A 19,927-nucleotide genomic window follows, 5' to 3' on the forward strand; every position below is an offset into this window, starting at 1 on the left:
GTGTGTGTGTGTGTGTGTGTGTGTGTGTGTGTGTGTGTGTGTGTCGGCCTTCCTGCCTTCCTTTTTGTATGCCTTTTCTTTTATTTTCTTTTTGTTAATTCTTCATGCTAAGCATATGCATATGGTCTTTTACCTTGAAATTACCTAACTACCTAATTCTTAACATGACAGGCTGTCTCTGTGTCATCATTTTCTTTTTCTTTCAAGTCTGTATCTAGGGTTGTATATTTAATACTAATTTATTATCTATGTATGTACCTTGCCGTTGGTAGTTGAAATAGGAACATGGATTTTAAAAGATATAAGTGTTGTTGGTCTTATTTTTCAGGCCAGAGATCCTCAGCAGGAGCCTATGGAAGAGATAGAAAATTTGAAGAAACAACATGATTTATTAAAAAGGATGTTACAGCAGCAGGAGCAGCTGAGAGCTCTGCAGGGACGACAAGCTGCTCTTCTTGCTCTGCAGCATAAGGCAGAGCAAGCTATTGCTGTGATGGATGATTCTGGTATGCCACCATCTTAGAATGTTGTTATAAATAAGGCTCAATAAATCATGATATGATTGCAAGGTGGATGCTGGTTATTATATAATTAGATCTTGATTGTTGTCTAGTTTAGAAACCTACATGTGAGGCTTACCCTGTCCTGTGCTTTTCTCTGGTTATGCAGAAAAGGTTGCAGGGACAACTCCTGGCCATCATACTGTACCGTGCAGACAGCCAGCTCGCTCTCCTTTTCATCAGAGAGTACCCTTAAGAGGTAAAAGGGACAGGATGTAGTTTTGTTTTTGTACCTCAAATTTATAGGGCTCTTGTTGCTTATATTTCTGCCTTTTGTACTTTATTTAACTAGGATTGCTGTACTTTGCTTGCCTGCCAAGGAAGGGTTAAAACCTTAAGTGAGGCAGTGAATAAATGTAAGCTTCTTTGGCTTCTGACATGAGTAGTGAGGTATCCAGTTGTATGCACTAGTTCCTTTGAACTAAATTTATATCCTATCCAGTCTCCCTGAGACTCAAATGTTCTTTTCTTTCTCCTTCTTTCCCTCATAGCCATGTATCACTTAGATGGAAATTGTATTGAATTCTTTTTTTTTTTTCATTTTTAAAAAAATTTCAGCTTTATTGCGGTATAATTGACATATTATAAGATATTTAAAGTATACATCTTAGTGATTTAAGTTTTGTATTTTTGGATCTTGTTTAAGAAACCTTTCCCCATCCTTTGTATTGAATTCTTTAGTATTGAGTCTAACTTTATAGTTTGTCTTGTTATTGGCAAACCTATGTGTTTAATTTCTCATTAAGTTGAAAACATATTGTTACTTATTAAAACTTAAAGCCAAATTATATTTTCTAGTAGTCTGTCATTACAGTCTAATAATAATTTATCTCCTGTGAGCTCTCCATTTTAGGTCCTTACTGTGGTTACCCTGTTGTTACTCAATTTATCGTGTTGTCCACACCTAGCCCACTGGCTCAGCCTTCTGATCACTGTTATATGTAATTTAATTTTGCATTTTCATAAGGAACTTTATGACTTGCAAGTAACTTACTCTTTTGTAATAATTATATAGTCGTATAGAATATATATGTATAGTATATAATAGTATGTAATATGCAAATTTTCATCCCCATTTTTCCCTTGCAAAATTCAAAGTATCATTAGCTGTTAGATTTAGGAAAAAACAAAATATTTTAACAATGACAAATACAGTTCGGTTAATGACCAACTTTTAAAATATTTTTCAAGATTGGAGTATCAGATTTCAGAGACTTTCTTGTGATAGTTATGTTATTTCAAATAGTTATATTTACGTCATCTCATTTGATCACCACAAAACTGTAGGTTAGTCGCCAGGGCTTTTTTTATAATTCTCACTTTAGAGAGAAGGAACTCTAACACAGAGCTCGTGACTTGCCTAGGCTTATATGGAATTTTAGTAGAATCAGATTTCTTGAGTTCCAGGTCAGGGGTCTTCTATTTCTGAATATAAACCTTTATTCTTAAGTAAGCAGATAATCTTTCTTTCTTTCTTTTTTTTTTTTAATGTACTATTATGAGACAAGCACCAGGAGGAGAATAAACAGGAGTTAAAATTTGAATTTATTTTATGTACTATTTCAAAAAGAATTTTAGGTTAATGATTGAAAACAGATTTTCTCTTGTATGAGATTTTTGCAGGAGAATACTGATGAAAAAACAAACTTACAGTAATCTTTAGGTATATAAGAGAGGCAACATAATTGTCATGGGAAAGAGTGTTCCTTTAACCATTTAACTAGCAAGTTGTGTGTTATCTAGACTGTAATTGCTTTTTTTTTCCCCAAGTACTTTGGACTGGATACATGAGAATCTACCCTGCCCTGTAATTCTAATTTCTCATTGAAAAAGCTAATATTTTCCTTCAAAACAGAAACAGTTTATAGTCATTGTCTCTTTTAGAGCTGGAAAGATAAGCATGGGGTGGTTGAGTAATAGAGAGTAACTATTATGAAAATTGTCATCAGAATACTGCCTTAGGAAGATAAAAACTGTGGTCTTTTAGTATGACTTGTATCACAAGCAACTCCTTCAATAAATTATCTGTTCTACAGTAGGGGTCGGCAAACTATATATAGCCAGCTGGATTTGGCCCACTGCCTGAAATAAGATTTTATGGAACACAGCCATGTCCATTTGTTTATGTATTGTATATAGTTGCTTTTGCCCCACAGTGGCAGAGTTGGGTAGTTGAGACAAGAACTATATCTCCACAAAGCCTAATATGTTTACTATCTGAATCTTTAAAAAAAGTTTGCCAGCCCCTGTACTAGAACATTGATTCTGTTGGGGAGGTGGGGATTGAGACTGGTCAGAATTAGCTGTGCTTTTTCAGACGAACCACTTTGCCCACCACGCCTCCAACCCAACCTGGTGGACCTTCCCACACCCGGACTCTGTTGAGTCACTATTCTTAATTGGGATGTAACAGTATCCCTCCTTGAATGTTGGGAAGGAAAAAGATGAACCACTATACTAGAGTTTTGTGAGTGTCCCTTTATTTTCAGGTTAGATGGAAACTTATAAAATGATTGGTTGACAGATAAATCTGAGGGTTAACTAGTTTCAAATTACGTTGAGATTTTTTAAATTTCTTTTTTCCCCCCAAATTTCTTTTTAGCTTCTCAGAAATTAAAGTGTTGTTTTTTATTTATTTGCTTTAATGAATTATTAAATTATTTGCTTGAATGAAAGTTGTTAACTTCCTTTCCAGTTGTAACAGAAACTACAGGTAGCCTATCTGGAGTCAGTATCACATCTGAACTAAATGAAGAATTGAATGATTTAATCCAGCGTTTTCATAATCAGCTTCGTGATTCTCAGGTAACTTCATTTTTTTGGTATACTGGATTTAAAATCACATTAACTAAAGCAGTGCTTCTCAAATTTTACTGAGCATACATGTCACCTGGCATGATTGTTAAAAAATGTAGATTTCTGGTCAGTGGGATCCCCCCACCTCCAAAATTATGATTCATACATTTGGGGTGGGCTTCCCACCATGTGATTCCAGTGCTGGAAGTCTCGGGACTATGCTTTGGGAAACACTAATTTAGAGGAAATATCTACTTTGAATGAAGTGATTAGTGAAATTTCCCCTTTGTATGCTCCTAGATGACACATTCTTATTTCACCTTTAAGATTGTTAATAGTCACAACTGTTAAGTTAGTGTGAATCTATGTTTTTGCAATGTTTTACTAACAATTTTAAGGAAGCTCTTAAGTTTAATTTCAGAGTTAATAAGTGTTATAATTTGATGACCTTTGTAAATAATTATATAAATGCAAAATTTCAGTCTGTTGAGTGAGAAAGGGTGAATTAGTACCTTTCCACTGGAAATCGGTATAATTGACAATGCATTATCTTCTGTCTGCTGACCCAAGTTTAAATGAAAGAAGATGATCTAACTACTTTGGAGAGTTGTTTAGCAATTTCTAGTACATTTTTCCTAGTGACCCTGTTCAAAAGGAGATGCATACAAGAATGTTCATGGCAGCATTGTATTAATAGCAAAGCAGAAACAATCTAAATGTCCATGAACAGGAAAATGGATTAGTAAGTTATGATATATACATAGAGTGAAATCCTATAACCAGTTACAGGAAATGAACCAGAGCTAATGAATGAAAATGCAAGTTTAAGAAGGATACCACTTAGCTTACGTTTTAAAATGTGTAGAGTGTGTTTTTTTTTTTTTGCGGTACGCGGGCCTCTCACTGTTGTGGCCTCTCCCGTTGCGGAGCACAGGCTCCGGATGCACAGGCTCAGCGGCCATGGCTCATGGCCCCAGCCGCTCCGCAGTACGTGGGATCTTCCCGGGCTGGGGCACGAACCAGTGTCCCCTGCATCGGCAGGCGGACTCTAAACCACTGCGCCACCAGGGAAGCCCGCAGTATTTTTTTTTTTATGGATACCTTCATAGGTATTACAAAATAAAAATACATTTGAGAATGGTAGGTGTCTAATTCCAGATTGTGGTTATCTCGAGAGAGTAATGGGGTCAGGATTTCTATGTATAAAGTTTTAGCCATTATCTGTAATATATTTCTCTTAAAGAAAGAATTGATGCAAATGTGGCAAAATACTAAAATTTGACTAAGCTCGGTGCTGGTTACTCATTATATGATTCCCTAATCCTTAGTGGATTTTTTAAGTGTTTCATAAATTTTTTTTTTTAGTAGCAAAGAAGTGGTAGGAGAAACTGATAGGTTAAGAAGTTAAAGTTTATGATTGTGGTTCTAAAAAGATGGCAAGAGAATGAGATTTTTGAGGGTTTAATCTATATAAAATATGGCATTTGTAGCACTTAATTTAGATCCAGTTAATAACATCTAGTGAATCCCTACTGTGTAGTTATGTGTGTCTATAAAACAGTATATATATACTGTTATATAGATATGGTGGCACATCAGGGAATAGTATGTATATAATTTGGGAATAGGAAAGGCATATATACTTACTGACCAGCACAACCTACACAAATGTTTATCTCTTTTTATAAAGAATATTTATGTATTTTTGGGACTTCTCTGGTGGCGCAGTGGTTAAGAATCCACCTGCCAACGTAAGGGACACGAGTTTGATCCGTGGTCCAGGAAGATCCCACATGCTGCGGAGCAACTAAGCCTGTGGGCCACTACTACTGAGCCTGCACTCTAGAGCCCACGAGCCACAACTACTGAGCCCACATGCCACAGCTGTTGAAGCCCGTGTGCCCTGGAGCCTGTGCTCCACAGAAAGAGAAGCCACTGCAGTGAGAAGCCTGCGCACCACAGCTAAGAGTAGCCCCCGCTCGCCACAACTGGAGAAAGCCTGCATGCAGCAATGAAGACCCAATGCAGCCAAAAGAAAAAATGAGAGAGAATATTTGTGCTGTTTTAATATATGATCCATTTTTTAAAAGATTTTATTTATTTATTTTATTTATTTTTGGCTGTGTTGGGTCTTTGTTTCTGTGCGTGGGCTTACTCTAGTTGCAGCGAGTGGGGGCCACTCTTCACCGCGGTGCGCAGGCCTCTCACTATCGCGGCCTCTCTTGTTGCGGAGCACAGGCTCCAGACGCGCAGGCTCAGTAGTTGTGGCTCACCGCGGCATGTGGGATCTTCCCAGACCAGGGCTCGAACCCGTGGCCCCTGCATTGGCAGGCAGATTTCAACCACTGTGCCACCGGGGAAACCCTATTTATGCTTTTTTTTTTTTTTTTTTTGCGGTACGCGGACCTCTCACTGCTGTGGCCTCTCCCGTTGTGGAGCACAGGCTCCGGGCGCGCAGGCTCAGTGGCCATGGCTCACGGGCCCAGCCGCTCCGCGGCATGTGGGTTCTTCCCAGACCGGGGCACAAACCCGTATCCCCTGCATCGGCAGGCGGACTCTCAACCACTGCGCCACCAGGGAAGCCCAATTTATGCATTTTTAAAATGAGATTGCAAGCTTTAATCGCCTAATCTTTCTTTTTTTTCTTTTTTTTTTTAAAGCCTCCACCTGTTCCAGACAATAGAAGACAAGCAGAAAGTCTTTCATTAACTAGGGAGGTTTCTCAGAGCAGAAATCCATCAGTTTCAGAGCATTTACCTGATGAGAAAGTCCAGCTTTTTAGCAAAATGAGAGTGTTACAAGAAAAGAAACAAAAAATGGACAAGCTGCTTGGAGAACTTCATACACTTCGAGATGAGCATTTGAACAATTCATCCTGTAAGTAAATCTAAGCAGTGTTAGGTAGAGGACACGTAAGTATATATGCCAACATGTAATAATTCCTTAGTAAATATTTGGTGAATGAATAAACACATAGTTACTCAAGAAAATTATAATTTTTGTGGGGAAATAGGACTTGTATGTGAAAAGTTTTTAAGTAACAAGGCAATGTATGGTAAAGCCAAATAGATGGTAGATCTGTTCTGTAAAATTCAGAAAAGGAAAAGAATGAATTTGGGCTTGAAAAATTGGTAGGATTTTATTTTATTTTTTATAAATTTATTTATTTATTATTATTCTTGGCTGTGTTGGGTCTTTGCCACTGCACGCGGGCTCTCCCCAGTTGCGTTGAGCAGGGGCCACCCTCCGTTGCAGTGCTCGGACCTCTCACCGCATGGCTTCTCCCGTTGCAGAGCATGGGCTTCAGGCATGCGGGCTTCAGCAGTTGTGGCGTGCGGGCTGTAGAGCACAGGCTCAGCAGTTGTGGTGCATGGACCCAGTTGCTCCGCGGCATGTGGGATCTTCCCGGACCAGGGCTCGAACCCGTGTCCCCTGCATTGGCAGGCAGACTCCCAACCACTGTGCCACCAGGGAAGCCCGGTAGGGTTTTAAATAAGGGAAAAGTATAAGAGAAGGTAACTGTTAGACACTTTGACATAATAATACTGCACTTTTTCGCATATCCAAAATTTTTCCTTAAGGAAAAGCTAAACCAAATTAGTACTTTGATTTTAAAACTATGAAACAGATTTAGAAAGTATTTATACAATAAAAACCTGAGATATGAAAAACTTATTTAGTACAGAAAGTCCCAAACACTTCCCATTTTTTAAAATACATAAATAGTTATCTCAGGTGGGACTAGGAAAGGCATATAGTCATCCTAGGTATACTAGTTAAAGAGTTATACAACTATCCCTCAGTATCCATGGGGGATTGGTACCAGCACCCTCGCCCACACCCACACCCACACCCACACCCCTACGGATACCAAAATCTGAGGCTGCTTAAGTCCGTTATCTAAAATGGCATAGTATTTGCATGTAACATAAGCATATCCTCCAGTACACTTTAAATCATCTCTGGGTTACTTACAATACTTAATACATGTGAATGCTATATAAATAGTTACCAGCATGCTGCAGATTCATGTTTTGCTTTTTGGAACTTTATGGAATTTCTTTTTTCCTGAATATTTTCTATCTGCTTTTGGTTAAATCCACAGATGCAGAACTCTTGGATATGGAGGGCTGATTGTACTAGTTATATAGGAAAGCCAATAGTCATCTTAGTTATACTGTAGGAACTGTCTTTTCTGCTCTACAGATTACTTGCCTTTGTCCAATTCAGATCCAGTTACTAGTCCTCACTTGGCCACATACCTTCCCAAGCCTGGTCCCTGCCTCTTACTCAGACAGTTGGTAGTAGGAGCTGTAGCATTGGGTATTGGAATCAGTAGGGTCAACCCTAACTGGTCATTATTCTTTAGCATTCCAGATGCTGTCTTATTAAAGAACAGACAAGGGATAGAAACATCATCTCTGGATCCCTGTACTTTACCCTAGTTGTCTGCCACCTTCAAAGAACTGTACTGTTTCTGCCCTGAGACGTGCTCCTTTCTTTTCCCTGACTTGTGCTGCTCCTCGGCCTCCTCTAGAGTAGAAGCTAATCCCAGTGCCCATCCTCCCTAAACAGATGAACACAGCCAAGAAAAACTTAGTTTTTCCAAAGTTGTACTCAAAGCCTTGTGGTCAGTTTTATACACATAATTAAAGTAGCACTCTGTCTACTGATGACTAAAAAATCATATATTTCTCTGGGAAACAGAGTGAAAGCAGAGCAAAAGGTAGAACAGTCAAGGAATAGAGAGAAAAGACTACCGGAAACCAGCTGTAACAGTGGATAACGTGAGCAACAAATGACGATTGTCACTGAGGAAGAGATAAATGATGATAGTTTTAAAGTGGTAGTGGACTTGCCTGGTGGTGCAGTGGTTAAGAATCTGCCTGCCAGTACAGGGGACAGGGGTTCGAGCCCTGGTCTAGGAAGATCCCACATGCCGTGGAGCAACTAAGCCCATGCACCATAACTACCGAGCCTGCACTCTAGAGCCTGTGAACCACAACTACTGAAGCCCGCATGCCTAGAGCTTGTGCTCTGCAGCAAGAGAAGCCCGTGCACCTCAATGAAGAGTAACCCCCTGCTCACCGCAACTAGAGAAAGCCCACACGCAGCAACGAAGACCCAACGTAGCCAGAAATAAATAAAAAGAAAAAAATAAATAAACTGGTAGGAGAGAGAGAAGCACAAAGATTCTTAGTCTTCATTTATTACCCTTGAAAGCATAAGATATCTTTGATCTGTGTGGACAGAAAAGTAATTAAAATGTAGTTCAAGAGCTGTCTTAGAAGATTAATTATCATCTAATTAGGAAATTTTATTGCTGAGTAGTATTCATGGTATTATGTCCCACAGTCATTTTAACAATTTTGCCTTATCTTTTGGAACAAGAAAAGTTCCATATTGGAGACCAGATAGAATCCCTCTGGACTGGAACATTCTCAAGGACCTAATCAGCTAGGGTTGCCCTGTAAAGATTTGTAGATGGTGTGCTTGCACATCATATGCAGTGGCTCTATTTAACGTAACCTGGAACCAAGTTTATCAGAGGAGTACTCTCGTTACTTTCTCAAGGTAGAATATCGTAGTTCTTGTTGGTTTCCATCTTGTCTTTCCTTATTCTTTCCTTTCTGTTTTAACTGTGTTTGGTTGAAGGACATGTTAATAAACAACTGGCCTGGTTATATCCTTAAGTTTCACATTTTAAAGCTGCAGGATTTAAGATGTTAATGACTTTTACTTTTTATTTTTCTATGTCTGAGCCAACTATGAATGTGTTGTTTGATGCTGTATTTGTTTATTTATGGTAACTGGTCTTTTTTTTTTTTTTTTTTTTTTTTTTGGTAGTTGTGCCTTCTTCAGCCTCCCCACAAAGGAGTGTGGATCAGAGAAGTACAACCGCAGCTCCCTCTGCTCCTGTAGGCTTAACACCAGTTGTCAATGGAGAATCCAATAGCCTCACATCATCTGTTCCTTATCCTGCTGCTTCTCTAGTTTCTCAGAATCAGAGTGAAAATGAAGGCCACCTAAATCCAACTGAAAAACTCCAGTAAAACATTTCTACAAACATTGTTTACATAGATTAGAACTGAATAATGGGGATAAATCTTGGGGGTTTTTTCTTTGTTGAAAATTCTGGAAAAACTGAGTTAATTTGATATGATAAACATTCTTAAGTGATATGGTGGTAGAATAAGTGTGTGTGTTATATGTGCATCTTTGAGTTGTCCTAGAGAAATGTGACATTGTAGTAACATGTAATTTCTATAGCTAATGTATTCCTGTTTTCCAAATAAAGGGACTACAGTTAAAAGATTTCTGTATTCAAATGGTTTAGAGCCCAGGCTCTAGAGTCAGACAGCCCTGAAATTGTATCTCACAAGGTTGTGTGACTGTGGACAAATAGCACCCTCACTAAGCCTCTTTTTCTTCACCTGCCATAATATATTTGTTCATAAAGGTGTTTTAAGGATTAGAAAACATTGGCCTAATTCCTGGGACTCAGTAAAAATTCAACAACCTAATTATTCTTTTTGGTAAACATATTATATAGTATGGTAACTGGTAGATCTCTATATGTTGTAGACAAATTGGGAACTTCTGTAAATGCTCAGGAATGCCTGCATACCTGATTTGCCTAAGAGGTCCTATTTTAATGGAATATTTAGTACTTTACATTTTTGATACTTATTAAGAAACAGGAATATTTTTGACATTGAGACTTAAGATGTTAACATCTATACCTGCTTAAAGTGAACACTTGGAAGAGGGTTTCTTATGCTTTTGTCCTTAACACAACATAAGTAAATAAGGTGATGAGATTTTGAATAACGTGTACTTGAAATTACATTCATTATAGTCACATCCCCTGGATATTTGACTGGGTTTAAATTTTGTTTGTGCTGGCTGCTACTGTATGAAAATAGTGTGTGCTTTATTTTGCTAAAATGGGTGTTAATATAAATGTTTTTGTTGTTTATCAGGAAGTTAAATGAAGTTCGAAAGAGGTTGAATGAGCTAAGAGAATTAGTTCATTATTATGAGCAAACATCAGATATGATGACAGATGCTGTAAATGAAAACACAAAAGAAGAAGAAACTGAAGAGTCAGAATATGATTCCGAGCATGAAAATTCTGAACCTGTTATTAACATTCGGTAAGAACTTTTTTTTAAGTTGTTTTTCTAACATATTCACCCTAACAATACATTTAATATGAAACAAAAGAAACCTCAGTAGAGTGCCTACTGTTTGCCTTTTATTTAAGCTTTTCTCCTGTAAGTCTGCTGTTTTGGTTAGTGTACTCTTACTTGTTCTATAAAGAAAAACAAATAGGGAAGTATTGAACACAGTAGTTTAGTAAATTTGCTGTTTGTTAGATCAACTAAAAGTTAATCATAAGAAGTACGTAACTTCATTTTCCTGCCTCTTTATTTTTAGGTGTAGTTTTGATTTTTTTTTGGTTGTAATTTTGATTTTTTAAATGTTTTTCTTCTTAAATGTGTGAATAGGAGAAGTTAGTGAAAAGCAAGAGCCGTTTATTTAGAGGATGAATTTAAATGGGGAAATAGCCAATGATGTTCATAGTCTGGAATTATTTTATCAGCAGTTCTAAAACTTTGATTTTTTTATTATTACATATATTTTTTTACCTTAAATAACTTCAGGTTGTTTTCTTTCTTTTAGAAATCCACAAGTAGCTGCCACCTGGAATGAAGTAAATAGTAATTCTAATGCACAGTGTGTTTCTAATAATAGAGATGGGAGATCAGTTAATTCTAATTGTGAAATTAACAACAGATCTGCTGCCAACATAAGGGCTCTAAACATGCCTCCTTCTTTAGGTATGATTGACTCTATTCACAGATAATTTTACCATATTATTCTTGGGAAGTGGAATTCCTTTCTTTTTTTTTTAATTTTACCATATTATTCTTGGGAAGTGGAATTCCTTTCTTTTTTTTTTTTTGCGGTACGCGGGCCTCTCACTGTTGTGGCCTCTCCCATTGTGGAGCACAGGCTCTGGACGCACAGGCTCAGCAGCCATGGCCCACGGGCCCAGCCGCTCCGCGGCATGTGGGATCTTCCCGGACCGGGGCACGAACCCGTGTCCCCTGCGTCGGCAGGCGGACTCTCAACCACTGCGCCACCAGGGAAGCCCGGAATTCCTTTCTTTAGTACTCTTAAGTTTATTAAAGTATTGATTTCACTGGTACATGTTTTCAGCAGATTGTCGATACAATAGAGAACGAGAACAGGGGATTCACGTTGCACAAGGTGAAGGTGAGGAGGAGGAAGAGGAAGAAGCAGAAGATGAGGCAGTCAGTGGAGCGTCATTATCTAGTCATCGGAGCAGTCTGGTTGATGAGACGCCTGAAGATGCTGAATTTGAACAGAAGATCAGCAGACTTATGGCTGCAAAACAGAAACTTAGACAGTTACAAGATCTTGTTGCATTGGTGCAGGTAAATGCTGCTTGTATTTTAAAAAAAAATTGTCAAATGGACAGTCTTACAAGGTAAAATTTATGTGTTTGATAATTATGTTGGTATAAGTATACTAGTACACATTTAATGAGTTCTAACTATATATCAGGTTTAAATGCTTAGCACTTTACATGCCATATTATCAGAGATCAGCAAACTTTTTCTAAGGGTGACTTAGTAAATATTTTAGGCTTTGTGGGCTATACAGTTTCTGTCACAACTACTCAGTGCAAAAGCAGTGATAGACAGTATGCAAACAGATGAGCATGGCTGTGTACCAGTGTAACTATTACAAAAACAGTTTGTTTGTTTTTTTGCTGGAGACCCCAGTTCTATATCACATAGAACTTGGTAACATCCCAGTGAGGCAGATACACAGATTAAAGGTGTTAGTTGACCAGAGTTATACCATTGTCAGAGCCAGAGTTGAGACTGACATTCTGGCTGAAATCTTAACTCACTTGATGTAGAATAAAAACCATATTGTCTTATTCAGTAAGGCCAAACAAGTAAAGTTGGAACTATTAGTTGTAAATTTTAAAAAGCCATTTGAATGTATGAATGTGAAATTATGTAACAATTAACACTTGTATATTGACTGATGTGGTCCAAAGGCTTTTTGCAGTTTATTAGACTAGGTATAAAACTTTCTAAGAATGATTGAACTTTTTAAAATCATTCCTTTTCATCTGTTTTTTATATATATATATATTCTTTTCTCAGTAACATAATCACTATAAAAATATCTTTAAGAGAGACTTCCTAAAGTATTGAAATTTATATGATTTTTGGAAGCCAAAAAACTTCTGGTAAAATGAATGAGTGATTTGTCTTCATTTAGGTTTGCTTAGCTTGTGTTAGGTTGAAAAAAATGAAGTATAGAACATTAAAATTAACCACACTAATGTATAGAAAAACAATTTTTTTGTGAATGAAAAAAGTTCAATTGTTATTCACAACTTCTTTTGGAATGCTACTTATTTTGAGTAACTCAAGTGAAAGATGAATGTGCTCCCATTTTTAAATAAAGGAAACACTACTAGTAAACTCCCTTTGAGCCTTCATTCATAATCCCATTCTCCTTCACAGATGCTACTGCACTGCATATGTTTTTTATATATATATATATATATATATATATATATACAGTAAATACAGTTCTTTTTTAGCTGCAACATAGTTTTCTGTAGTATCAGTGGACCTTAGTTTAGTTAATCTAACATCCTATTGATGTTTACTTTTGTTGTTTCCAGTTTTTCACTATTTAGAAAGAACAATCCAATGAACATTCTTTCACAAGCTTTGTGGTGCATTTGTGTTTTTCAAGAGCAGATATGAAGAAGTGGAATTGCTTTGTCAGAGTTTATGCACATTTTTTTTTTTTTTTTTTTTTTTTTTTTTTGCGGTACACGGGCCTCTCACTGCTGTGGCCCCTCCCGCTGCGGAGCACAGGCTCAGCGGCCATGGCTCATGGGCCCAACCGCTCCATGTGGGATCTTCCTGGACCGGGGCACGAACCCATGTCCCCTGCATCGGCAGGCGGACTCTCAATCACTGCGCCACCAGGGAAGCCCTGCACATTTTAATTTTAATGGACACTGCTTAATTGCTCTCCAGAATGACTATATTAATTGATATCTAAGCAGTGGTGGATGAATCCATTTCCTTATACCCTTGATTACATTTTATTTTATTGAGATACCATATAGCTTGTTTAACCATTACTGGAATTGGCTTTTGGCTTTTTCTAAGGTTTTCCTATTGTAAGAAGGGGTGTTGAAGGGAAGAAGGAGCATAAACACATGTATACAAACAAACACATACAGGTTTATATACACATGTATATATTTTTGCTTATATGTTCAAAGTATATCTGTAGACAGATACATAAACTGATAACACTGGTTACCTATGGAGAATGGAATTGGGGAAAGGGATGGAAAGGAGATTTTTCTAAACATCTTTTTTACTATTTGAACTTTGATCGTATGACAGTAGTACCATTTGAAAAAATTAAGACAGCTTCTAAAGCAAATAATAATATAGGTTGTGCTATCTTGAACATCATTGTACTTGCTAATTACTTTCTCATATTTTCTTTATGAATCCTCTCCTCAGATGTATTGCCCGAGTGGGAATAATAGATCAGAAATGATGAATAACTTGGTGACTTATAGATGAATCAGCTTAATTTCAGGCTTATGTTGAATGCAGCTCTTTTGCTTTAGTGAGTGTTCTAAGACCTGAAATAACATGTATGAAAAATGAGAAAACTGCAATACAGAGGGATTAAGGGTCCTCATTCTGAGAGCTATTTAAAAAAAAATGATCCAAACTCCCCAAGTTTTTATATGTTTAAGATTGATACATTTTACTTATTTTATTAAGGGTAGTCTTCTTTTGCTTGTGCCCTTACTTGTATCCTTTCCCAAGAGACTCAGGAGAAGGTTTAAACAGTTATATAGTTATCATGATTGTATAAAACTATTATTACTCTTCTTGATGAGATTAGCTTAGACAATTTATATCTTAAATGGTTCCTTAGTCTGTGATGCAGCATGTGTTGAAACAATAATTCTTTAGTCAGTTACTTTTAGCTTCGGAGTTTATATCATTTCAGTTGTTCAGACACTCTCATGTGACAATCTGAAACTTTATGTAGTTTTTTTTTCATACTTTGGGTTTTCCACTTTTTTATTGTGGGAAAATGCCTCATGATCCAGCTTCTCTGTTTTTGAGTCCCAACTCAGTTTCTTTTTAATCTTACCATTTTAGTAATAAACCAGGTTAGCTTTTAGATTGATGAGAAGACCAGAATAACACCATGTCTATAAGCTTAAAATCGATTAGACAGTTTTACAATCAAAGTTAGCTTTAACTCTCTATTTCCAAAGGTTAAAGTTTCACTTGATTTCTGCAGAGAAAGCATGAGTAAATATAAAGTATACAATATTAAATTTTTTTTTTTGGCGGTACGTGGGCCTGTCACTGTTGTGGCTTCTCCCGTTGCGGAGCACAGGCTCCGGACGTGCAGGCTCAGCGGCCATGGCTCACGGGCCTAGCCGCTCCGCGGCATGTGGGATCTTCCCGGACCGGGGCACGAATCCGTGTCCCCTGCATTGGCAGGTGGACTCTCAACCACTGCGCCACCAGGGAAGCCCAATATTAAATGTTTTTAAGAAAATGTCATAGGTTACCTCCAATCCTCCATTTTTTTTTAATAAGATTTTTAAAAAATAAATTTATATATTTTTGGCTGCGTCAGGTCTTCGTTGCTGCATGCAGGCTTTTTCTAGTTGTGGTGAGCGGGGGCTACTCTTCATTGCAGTGCACTGGCTTCTCATCTTGGTGGCTTCTCTTGTTGCAGAGCACGGGCTTTACGTGCGAGGGCTTCAGTAGTTGTGGCATGCGGGCTCAGTAATTGTGGCTCACGGGCTCTAGAGCGCAGGCTCAGTAGTTGTGGTGCATGGGCTTAGTTGCTTCGCGGCATGCGGGATCTTCCCGGACCAGGGATTGAACCCGTGTCCCCTGCATTGGCAGGCGGATTCTTAACCAGTGCGCTGCCAGCCCAGTCCTCCATTTTAATAAGCACATTGATTTCAACAGAAGATACGTATCTACTGTTAGGAAGATATGAACTTTTGTTGTTTTTCCAGTAGTTACAGATTTGAGGTGGTACATTCTCATTCGTTTTTGTATTGTGAGCCATTGGTACTTGTTTGGCAAACTAAAGACCAAAGTGAGGAAATGGAAAGCTTTTTAAGTGAACAAGTGATAATAGACATTGGTTGTTAAATTGTTAATGTAAAAGTTACATATGAAGAAAAAGTATCTAATATCAAGAGTTCCAAGCTCCAATGATATATTTTGTATCTTTTTCATATTCTCTAGAAAGTTCTTCTTTGATTTTAGAATCTGGTCAAGGAAAGAAAAGGCAAACTAGTATTTGCCATTGCTGGGTAATTGGCAACTCAAATTATTAATGTACTGTTTTTAGTTTTAGTACTTTATTTCCTGCCATTGGTAGAGGATGAATTTCATTGCTCAAAATCATATGCTTTCCCTACAGCTTTAAATTTTATGTTAATTTTACAACCTAGTTCTATTTACTAAGGTATGAATTGGATAATGTCTTTAGATATCAAGATTGTTTTAATATAATGATGCTGTTTTAGGATGATGATACAGCAGATCATGGAGTTATCTCTGCCAATACCTCAAATTTGGATGATTTCTACCCAGCAGAAGAAGACACCAAACAAAATGCAAATAACACTAGAGGAAATACCAATAAAACACAGAAAGATGCTGGAGTAAATGAAAAGGCAAGGTATGTTAAGCTTCTGGCTTTCAGGTCATAAAAGTTTAGTGCCTATTAGAGAGAAGGTACTCCGCTAGGTACTGTATTACATCGTGCTTAATGCTATTATCAGATTTACTGGAGTCCACAAATATAATGTCAATTTAATTATAGAGAGAAATTTTATGAGGCTAAACTACAGCAGCAACAGAGAGAGCTCAAACAATTGCAGGAAGAAAGAAAGAAACTGATTGAGATTCAAGAGAAAATTCAAGCATTGCAAAAGGCATGTCCTGACCTACAGGTAATTAGGAAATTTCTTTCTTTCTGTTTGTCTGAAGAAAGATATTTAAAATCTTAATGTCAACTGAAAGTACTCTTTGTCTTTTTTTAGTGCTAATTTGATAGATTTATATCTTAATTTTATGATTAATGAAATGGATGGACAAATGAAATGTGTTAAGGATGTACATTTATACTGTGAAAGGTAGCACATAGGAATTGACTCTGATTATTCCCATTCTTTCACTTGTTGGGCCAGCTGGCTGTGGATTCAGAACATGAGTGTTTATAAATATGTATTATATTAAAATATTCTGGTTTGAACTTGGCAGTTAAGGGACTAGCATTTCCATTTTTTACTGGCCTAAAATTACATAATAAAGCTGTTAAGCCATCATGAGTTTTTTAGGGAAATTAAAATATTGTTTTTGTAGTTTGAATATTAAATGTATATATGCTTATTAAATAGTACCCTATGCATGGATTTTTGAGTTGAACAGAGAATGTGCAGTCTTTGCCCATGTCAGGTAATCAGGAGGAGGGTTAATATGGGAGGGGAATATCAATTCTTTTTTGAGATTTTTCCTACCCTTTATTGGTTAGCTCTATTCTTCAGTCAGGTTTTGTTTTCAAAGAAAGGGAAACATATCAAGTGATATTTCTAATATAACTTTATTTTCTAGACGCTTACCTTTTCTACTTTATCTAATCCTTTTTTTCTCGTTCCCAATCTAAATAATGTGCAGAGGAATATATGTCAGAGTTGGGTTGAGTATGTGAAATTTTCCACAGTAACGTTTTATCCCTCATGTCTCTGTTGTTTCGGAGGGTTGGTTACTACTGTTCAACTTTAGTGTGTGTTTTCATCTTTGTTTGCTTATGTCATATTTTCTTTAGATCATGATGTCAATTGAAATCTGGTGGTAATAAATATGATACTAGAGCCCTAGAGAAGCAGTGAAATAATTGTTTTTATGAAATTAACATATAATTGCTTTAATTCCTCATAATAGTTTTAATTCTTTTTTAGCTGTCAGCCACTAGTGCAGGTAATTGTCCCACAAAAAAATATATGCCAGCTGTTACTTCAACCCCAACTGTTAATGAAAATGAAGCCAGTACAAGCAGATCTGCTTTTGAACCTGATGATCCTTCAGTGGTAGATAGTGAGGTATGTTGTACCTTGTTCCTGAGTCTTAAGGAAGAAAACTGAATATCTGTGAAACATGTTTTTAAATGTAGCCTATTATGTGTCTTTTAGTTGTGGGAAGAAATAATTTTTTCCAAAAAGTAATTAAGTTTGTATATTTTCAAAATAGCCTTGCCCTTTATTAGCAAATATTTGGCAGAATTATATGTAAGGGTTAGTTATAGTAAATAGTAATCATTTCAATTAGAAAAACCTGTCCTTTGGCATTTTATTTATATGGGATTTATAGAAAACATTGTAACTTTCTTCTAATAGTTAATAAAGTATACTTGGGTGCTACCTGTTTTCATAAATAATTAATGATTGCCTAATTTTTTCTTATTACTAAAATACATTTTGACCTTCTTGGGTGTCTCAGTGTAAAAAGGATAGAGTGAGAATAGAAATATTTGTTGGTATTGACAATAGTATTAGGCTGTTTTTCTTTAAGGCTAAAACAAGTCCCGATATTTACACCAACTTGACTTAATTTTTAAAATAACAGTTGTGGTCAGAAATGCGAAGACACGAAATGTTAAGGGAAGAGCTGCGACAGAGAAGAAAGCAGCTTGAAGCTTTGATGGCTGAACATCAGAGGAGGCAAGGTCTGGCTGAAACTACATCTCCAGTGGCTGTTTCACTGAGAAGTGATGGGTCTGAGAACCTGTGTACGCCTCAACAGAGTAGAACAGAAAAGTAAGAGAGCTGTTAAAATCATTTTTTAAAATATCACCTATTTACGGCCTATAGGATAGGCAGCCTCATTTCCCCTCTGCATCATAGCACAAATCTGCTGTTGCAGTGAGACTTGTGTTTTAAGCATCACCTTTGTGACTCAGTTTGACTAAATCCAGCTACTTTCTGTTCTAACTTCTCACAGCATCACCTTTCTCTCTTTTTAAAAAATTTACAAAAATTACTAAGACGGTTGCTCAAACAGTGATACAGACTTTCTTGAGTATATAAGCCTTATTTTCTTAGTTAAGTTTCAAGTTTATAAAAAAAAAATGCTTGATACTTTGTAGTGCTTTTCTATCAGGCCAGAAATAAGTGCTTTTTTTTTTTAACTTAAATTGAGTATCTGCTATTTGTAAATTTCCTAAGAATTTGAAAACATTTTATTGTATAAAACATTCAGTTTTTAGGATTTATGTTTGAAATTTCCATATTTAGAATATTTCTAAAAGAATTGGTTATCTATAAGATCAGTTAATTACTTATCTTTATAGTAGTATTCAGATCTAAAATTTTGAAATCCAAATTTGTTATGACCTAATTTTTTGGTATCAGATGGCATTTCTGCAACATTGCACTAAACCTTACTCTCTTTCGTACTCATAAAAGAACTATTCCTGTTCTTGGAGTGCCAATACGAATTTTATTGATCAAACTATATCTTCAATATTTTATTGTGTTCTGTGTACCACACATCTATACTTTAAAAAAGTTCTTTATATTGTTTTGTTAAACATCTAGGTTTGAGCACCATGGGTCTAGAATTGTGCTTTCCAGTTCGACAGCCACTAAATATAGGTGGCTATTTAAAGTTAAATAAAATTAAAAATTCATTTTCTCTGTCACACCAGCCACATTTTAGGTGCTCATTAGTCATGTGTATTTAATGGTTACTCTATTGGACAGCACAGATATGGATTATTACTACTACTGCAGAAAGTTCTACTAGATAACTCTGATCTAGAAAACTGTGACTCAAGGAAAAGTTGAAAGTTGAGAGGGGTTTAGTTTAGGAATAAGTTCCAGGGGATATGATTACTAGTTTAATTTATATGAAGAATTGTTTTCTGGAAGGTAGCATAAACAGATTATAACAGCAGTTGGAGAGTACCACCCATCTCATAGTTACTATGACTAAATGAAATTTTATATACACACACATATGCATATACATATATATATGCATATATACATACACTTTTTTTGGTGCAGTGATATATATATATATATATATATATATATATATATATTTTTTTTTTTTTTTTGGTACACTGTCTGGTACATAATAGGCGGTAAAGTATTTAGCTCATCTCCAGAATGATCTCATGTGTTTTGTCTCTTAATCTCTAGAACAATGGCAACTTGGGGAGGTTCTACCCAGTGTGCACTAGATGGAGAAGGAGATGAAGATGGTTACCTTTCTGAAGCAGTTGTTCGGACAGATGAAGACGAGGAGGAGGAGGAGCAAGACGCCGGCTCCCATGATAGCTTTTCCGTGTGTCCTCCTAGCAGCGCAAATCATAACTCCTATAATGTAAAGGAAACTAAAAATAGGTTAGCTTTTCCGTGTGTCCTCCTA

At 36.6% G+C, this 19,927-nt stretch overlaps 1 protein-coding gene across 27 annotated transcripts in view; it reads left to right on the forward strand.

Annotated features, from left to right (window-relative positions):
- The window catches only part of PCM1 (pericentriolar material 1), a 96,744-nt gene that overhangs the window by 29,916 nt on the left and 46,901 nt on the right, over nt 1–19,927 (forward strand). For 13 of the 27 annotated variants that reach the window (XM_029226280.1, XM_029226288.1, XM_029226282.1 and 10 more), the window contains 13 exons: nt 329–506; nt 670–759; nt 3,256–3,365; nt 6,017–6,233; nt 9,204–9,405; nt 10,340–10,513; nt 11,043–11,200; nt 11,583–11,821; nt 16,018–16,172; nt 16,317–16,446; nt 17,455–17,595; nt 18,119–18,309; nt 19,699–19,902. In XM_029226280.1, coding sequence (XP_029082113.1) covers nt 329–506; nt 670–759; nt 3,256–3,365; nt 6,017–6,233; nt 9,204–9,405; nt 10,340–10,513; nt 11,043–11,200; nt 11,583–11,821; nt 16,018–16,172; nt 16,317–16,446; nt 17,455–17,595; nt 18,119–18,309; nt 19,699–19,902 — 2,189 coding nt within the window. The remainder of the gene's footprint in view (nt 1–328; nt 507–669; nt 760–3,255; nt 3,366–6,016; nt 6,234–9,203; nt 9,406–10,339; nt 10,514–11,042; nt 11,201–11,582; nt 11,822–16,017; nt 16,173–16,316; nt 16,447–17,454; nt 17,596–18,118; nt 18,310–19,698; nt 19,903–19,927) is intronic. The other 14 variants (XM_029226281.1, XM_029226285.1, XM_029226293.1 and 11 more) reach the window with 3 other exon arrangements.

This window comes from Monodon monoceros, unplaced genomic scaffold, assembly GCF_005190385.1.
Source record: "Monodon monoceros isolate NGI ecotype Baffin Bay Population unplaced genomic scaffold, NGI_Narwhal_1 Super_Scaffold_17, whole genome shotgun sequence".
Taxonomy (NCBI): domain Eukaryota; kingdom Metazoa; phylum Chordata; class Mammalia; order Artiodactyla; family Monodontidae; genus Monodon; species Monodon monoceros.